General features: G+C 34.9%; 1 protein-coding gene across 1 annotated transcript in view; it reads right to left on the reverse strand.

Moving 5' to 3' along the window:
- LOC306874607 (uncharacterized protein) overlaps nt 1-3,266 on the reverse strand; it is a gene marked incomplete at both ends in the record, with an annotated part of 341,414 nt that extends 338,148 nt beyond the window's left edge. Inside the window, 2 exons of the mRNA XM_079424755.1 lie at nt 2,815-3,126; nt 3,251-3,266. Coding sequence (XP_079280881.1) covers nt 2,815-3,126; nt 3,251-3,266 — 328 coding nt within the window. The remainder of the gene's footprint in view (nt 1-2,814; nt 3,127-3,250) is intronic.
- Between the last annotated feature and the right edge of the window lie 3,577 nt (nt 3,267-6,843).

The raw sequence follows: 6,843 nt of genomic DNA on the forward strand, positions 1-6,843 counted from the left end.
TCAAAAACTTTCGTACTAAAATTTATTGTAAATGTACGAAAAATTAAAGAACAACTTATACCACATGTACGTAATAATCATGTACACCCAGGGCCTTGTAAGCATGTATAAAGAACCCCACATATAATTAGATATGTTATTTACAGGGTGGGTGAAAAGTAACTAGACATTAAAATTGATAATAAAGTATAATTAGAGGTCCAGTTATATACAAAATGCATGCTATTTTTTATTTAGTACTGCCCTGAGTAAGATATTTTACATAAAAGATGTTTACATTTAGTCCACAAGACAAAAAAAAAAAAAAATTTGCAGAAATTATTAAGAATAACCCCATTCAAAAGTTTGGGAACCCTTGGTTCTTAATACTGTGTATGGTTACCTGGATGATCTACGACTGTTTTTTTGTTTTGTGATGGTTGTTCATGAGTCCCTTGTTTGTTCTGAACAGTTAAACTGAGCACTGCTCTTCAGAAAAATCCTCCAGGTCCTGCAGATTCTTCAGTTTTCCAGCATCTTTTGCATATTTGAACCCTTTCCAGAAGTGATTGTATGATTATGAGATCCACCTTTTCACACTGAGGACAACTGAGGGACTCAAACACAACTATTAAAAAATGTCCAAACATTCAGTGATGCTCCAGAAGGAAACACAATGCATTAAGTGAAAACTTTTGAACAGGATGAAGATGTCCAAATATTTCTTATTTTGTTGAAATATATATATTTTTTCCATTTAATACTGCCCTTCGGAAGCAACAGAAGATACTTGCATGTTTCCCCGAAGAAAAATTAAGTACAATTTACCTTAATCTTCAAATTCAAAAAGTTTTCAGCCCCCCAGTTTTTAATGCATCGTGTTTCCTTCAGGAGCATCAGTGAATGTTTGAACCTTTTTTAATAGTTGTGTTTGAGTCCCTCAATCGTCCTATTATTAGAGGTCCAAACAACAAATCACCTGATCTATCCTTATATAAACAGTGATTATTGTGTCTCACCTTGTGTTTGGAGGCATGGCACACTTGGTACATCTTGAAGACATTGCGGCCTTTAGAGAGTGCACAGATATGTTTGCTGAGAGTGACGAATGGCTGTTCAGTCGCTTTTAAATAAGACATTTTTTTCTGGCTTCCACCTCTGACAGCAAAACCTCACGTTCACAATCGTTAAAGTTATTTTTCTGTCTTTTGTTTCAGTGCCATAATTGTCTTTCTCTGGACGACTGCCGCTTTGCGGAAAGCCCTTATATGGAGCTGGTTTGGGCGTGTATTATGCTAATCACTAACCTCGTGCACGCAGGCGCTCTTTTAGAAGACTCCAAATTCACAAACAGAAGAACGAGTTTAAGAACAAGCTCATGTGCGTATGTACGTGTTGTGAATTAGGCGGAAAGTTTTCGTGAGAAGTTCAAATGTGCATATAAATACGAAAAACGTACGCACTTATTAGTGAATGAGACCCATTGTCCTTCAGGATTTTTTGGTAGACAGCTGAATTCATGGTTCAAGTCTTCCAGGTCCTGAAGCAGCAAAACAGCCCCAGACCATCACACTACCACCACCATATTTTACTGTTGGTATGATGTTCTTTTTCTGAAATGCTGTGTTACTTTTACGGCAGATGTAATGGGACACACACCTTACAAAAAGTTCAACTTTTGTCTCGTCAGTCCACAGAGTATTTTCCCAAAATCTTGGGGATCAACAAGATGTTTTCTGGCAAAACTGAGACGAGCCTTTATGTTCTTTTTGCTCTGCAGCGGTTTTCGTCTTGGAGCTCTGCCATGCAGGCCATTTTTGCCCCGTCTCTTTCTTATGGTGGAGTCATGAACACTGACCTTAACTGAGGCAAGTGAGGCCTGCAGTTCTTTAGATGTTGTTGTGGGGTCTTTTGTGACCTCTTGGATGAGTCGTCGCTGCACTCTTGGGGTAATTTTGGTCGGCCGGCCACTCCTGGGAAGGTTCACCACTGTTCCATGTTTTCTCCATTTGTGGATAATGGCTCTCACTGTGGTTCGCTGGAGTCCCAAAGCTTTAGAAATGGCTTTATAACCTTTTCCAGACTGATAGATCTCAATTACTTTCTTTCTCATTTGTTCCTGAATTTCTTTGGATCTCAGCATGATGTGTAGCTTTTGAGGATCTTTTGGTCTACTTCACTTTGTCAGGCAGGTCCTATTTAAGTGATTTCTTGATTGCGAACAGGTGTGGCAGTAATCAGGCCTGGGTGTGGCTAGAGAAACTGAACTCAGGTGTGATAAACCACAGGGCCATGTGGGTTTGGATTTTGTTTTCCCTTCATAAAAAAAACCCTTCATTTAAAAACTGCATGTTGTGTTTACTTGTGATATCTTTGATTAATATTTAAATTAGTTTGATGATCTGAAACATTAAAGTGTGACAAACATGCAAAAAAAATAAAAAATCAGGAAGGGGGCCAACACTTTTTCACACCACTGTAGACTGATAAAAAAGGCTGAAAGACTACATAAACAAGATGCTTATTTGCCCTATTAGGCCTTAAAAATAACTGAAGCTATTTGAAATTATAGGCAACCACTCCTTTTAAATCACATTTCAAAAGAGATGTTACATACATGGTGCATGTTTTTTATGTAAATTAAATTGCATCATTTCAACAGAATGGTTTGACTTTAGCTTTGTGAAACTGTGGTAAAATGAAACACAGAGGTAAAATGTCTTCTAAAATTTTCGTAAAACTAAACAGTCTAAAAACCGTTAATGGCACAAATGTGTTCTGAGGGTGTAGGGTGATAAATAACGATTTAAAGAACGCTATATTAAAATGACATACCTTCGACAGTGAATGTCATCTCAGGGGGGGACACACCAGTGCTGCTGATCTTTAGTTTATAGAGTCCAGAGTCTGTGCTTTTGATGTTGCTGATCTTGAGATCTCCAGTCTGACTGTCCAGCTGTAGTCTGTCCTTCAATGGCCCATCAGGTTTAACCCATCTCTCACCAGAGTCACTGCTGATTTTAGCTATACGAATTTCATTGAACCTCCACTGAATCCCAACATTTTTATTTATTTCAGTTTTACCAGACTTTAGAGTGACTGAATCTCCCTCCGTCACTGACACTAACTCTCCATCAGCAAACAAACCTGCAGAACAAACAGAAACATTAAGTCAAAAATGAAACTTATTAAGCACTCAGAAATCATAATCAGTGGAAATCTCTTATAATCTGCAGAAGAAATATTCGGTGTCTGGGATATTTTGTGTCACTGGGCGGAGCATACATGAGTTTCCTGATTTTTATGTTAATGCAATTCTGAAAATTTAAATGTTTTTTTTACTGGATCACAAAACCTTTTCAAAAGTAATTATCTTTCAGTGTAGAATTAAATTATGGTTAGAGTATAATTGTTAATATGCAAAATAATTTATAGATTGTGTCGTGTTTATTATTGGCGTAATGATTTACCTGAGGTACAGCTGATAGGCTACACTCTAAGTAAATGAGCCTATAGCTGTTAAGCATATTTATAATATTCTGATTTTACCTTGAGAGTCCTTAAAATGTGTTGTTTAATAACTGTCAAAATGTATCCGTTGTGGCAAAATAAAAAAAGTTTGTTGTGATGATTATTCTGTGCCATTCCTAATCGTTTGCTCAATCATTCAAAAATGTTTTCAATCATAAAGCGAAAACTGATTTTTTTTTTTTTTTTTTTTTTTTACACACATGAATTAGAATATAAATATTCTATAAATCTTTTTTTGTTCAAAACGATACATTTAGTGGCCAAAATGCACCATGTGGTTAAAGACAAAATTAGAAATTTGTGCAAAAATGTGAAAAATCTTTAACCACGCCATTTTTGTCTTTAATCATAGTGCATTGTGATTCAGATGAAAATAATTTAGACTCAAATATGCGTTGGTCAAGTTGTGAAATTAGCAATCCTGCAGTACTTCAACAAACTTTTCTTTCTATTTTACAAACTTATGACCATTCAAAGGTTTTATATTTTATTAAAATATATACCATATAGTAAATTGTACATTTTCATGTCAAAGATAAAAGTAGTTTCCCTTTGCTGAATAAAGATATAACCTGATTTTGGAGAAGGGTCTGGCTGCAGACTTGCACTCTCAGACACTTGCACTTCCGCAGGTGACGTCACTTGCAGTCTTTTTTATTTTGTTCTATTTATTGATTATTTTTTGTTTGAATCTCTCAACATTTTACAACAGTAGCCAGGTGGTGAAGACAAGAAAAAAGAAACTAATATAGAATATGAACAATGCGCAAATTTTCTCGTTAAGTGGTTTTCTCCCGTAGAAAACCATAAACGCTTAATATGGCTTAATCTATTAATACATTGTGCAATTAAAAGATAAAATTCGATGTATATTTATTATTAAATGTACTACAAGGCAAGCAGACGGCCATGAACACAATACGCAAATTTTAACTTGTCCTCCCATACAGCTAAAGGCTTAATGTGGCATAATGGACTAATAATAATAATAATAATAAGGGACTTAAGGGTGTCATGTCTTTGACTAAGATGACAATTCATCAGCCTATAAGTCTTGTTTACACAAAGATACAGACCAGCAGATATGACCAGCAGATATTTATCAACACAAGCCAAGCACACATCATAGGAGTTCTGTGGTATATTATCTCTTAAGAATCTAATAAATTTCTATATAAATAAAAAATGGCAAACAGGGATGTATATTCTATGGACAAACTCAATGAAATCAGTATAAATGTTGGTAGAGGATTTAAAAAAGAAAATCATATTTCAAATTTAATGGATTGTCAGTGGAGTCAGATTGTTCATACTTATTGAAGAATAGGCCATTCAAGGATGCCCACATGTTTTTAATATTATGTGTCATTTTTGCTAAAACCATTTATCACTGAAACATGTTTTATAAGGGTGTGCTTTGTTTAACCCAGTGGAAAGAACAAAACAAAACAAACATTTTAATACACTTTGCAAGAAATTTTTAACAGTTAGTAAACCAAATATAATTACAGCACAATATTGCAAATCTGATATAATTTACTATAAATGACTGAAATTGGATTAGATCTGAAGAAACCCTTCAGTGTGTGTTATTTAAAACTTTGGATTGGGATACCTTTGATTATCCCGATTCCAAAAAAGTGTGGATTTCAGGAACAAAATGTAAAACATTAAAACTGGTCAAATAATTAAGCATGTTTTATAAGGTTGTGCTTGGAAAAAAAACAACAACATTTTAATTCATTTAGCAAGAAAATGTTTTTCTCAATCAGTGAGCAAGTTTTATTATGCCACCATATATAGCCAATACACTTAGAAAACGTTATCAATCGACATACTTGTAATAGCAAAACAGAGGAATTTAAGAAAATATTTAGCATCTGTTGGCTCATTTAGACTACTTGTAGCATATCCTAACGATAACCATTTTGTGCATAGCCTAAACGAACAATTATGGGCTATTTTAAACTTAACTTAGTTCGAAGCTGACATATAATTACCTTATTGAAAAGTTTTTGTGATCCGGTGAAAATGCATTAATATTTTAACGCGAAACAGGAAATTGATGAATATTCATGCATGCTCTGCCCATTGACACCAAATAGTATCTCAATATTTTAGCACACCGGCCCAGGACTATTAGGCCATGCTGTCATTTGTTGTTGAACAATAGGCTATAAGCCCACAAGAAGGTGCTCTTCACCTTGATAAATATGATCACGTTTATTATATTTATAAACTCAGCAGGGAATGCGAAAATTGAGGAAATAAAAACATGCTCATTTCCAGCGTGTAGAAAAACGAAACCGAAAGTGCTGCAGTTATGCTCAAAAACCAAACTTACCGATCGTGAATAATGGAAAAAGAACAACTGTAAGTGCGATCTTCATCTTGATGTAGAGTTGCGTGAATATGATCCGGAGAGTTATTGAAATCCTGAGTGTTTTTCAGAGATCCGTTTCTGAGCCGCACCCTGAACCACAGATCTGCAGCACGAGCCGAATAACAGAAAACAAAGACACTTCTTACATGAAGACTTTTACACCGATTAGCATTCACTGAATGACCTCAGTTGTTTACTTTGAAACAGTCAGGTCTATATTGCTTCTTTTCGAGAACAGTAAGAGCGCAGTTCAGTTTGCTGTCTAAAATGGCTGAAGTCTCTATCAGACGCATGCGCATAGCGAGACTATAACGAAAGCCACGGACGTCAAGAAAGTTAGAAGTAAGATTGTGGTGTCTCTTCATTTATACTTGGAGCACATGCATCTGAGTAAGTTAACTATACACTAATTATAGATACTATGTAGTACTATATGATGGGGGAAGATCCCCTTAAGAACAATGTGAATTTACTTTTAAATTGGCAACATTTGTAGTTATAAGTTTAACATGTTCAGGGTGATGATGCATCAGCTAATGTGTTATTATAGGAAATACATAGAAACATTTGCTACTTTAGAATCAATTATACATTATGCATTATTCATATTATGAACCTGTATACAGTAGTTCTCAGGGAAGAATAGAAAAATAGTAGCTACTGATTTGCTAATACTGGACTACCACATTCGACTGAGCAATATTACTTACTAATTTATTAATCAGAGTTTCATAGTAGTTACTAGAATGTGTATATTGTGTTTTTCATGCGTTCTCATTAATCAACACAGTCTCACTGGAACAGTATTCTAAAGTGTTGCCATGTATTGTTTTAATTACTTGGTTTTATAAACATGGTCACAAAATAATATTAAAGCCATCCCATAATTTATATCACTTTTTTCTTTTAACATTGGGTAGGGCTCACACTGTCCATTTTGCTACTTTTGG

This window comes from Barbus barbus (genome assembly GCF_936440315.1).
Source record: "Barbus barbus genome assembly, chromosome: 9".
NCBI lineage: Eukaryota > Metazoa > Chordata > Actinopteri > Cypriniformes > Cyprinidae > Barbus > Barbus barbus.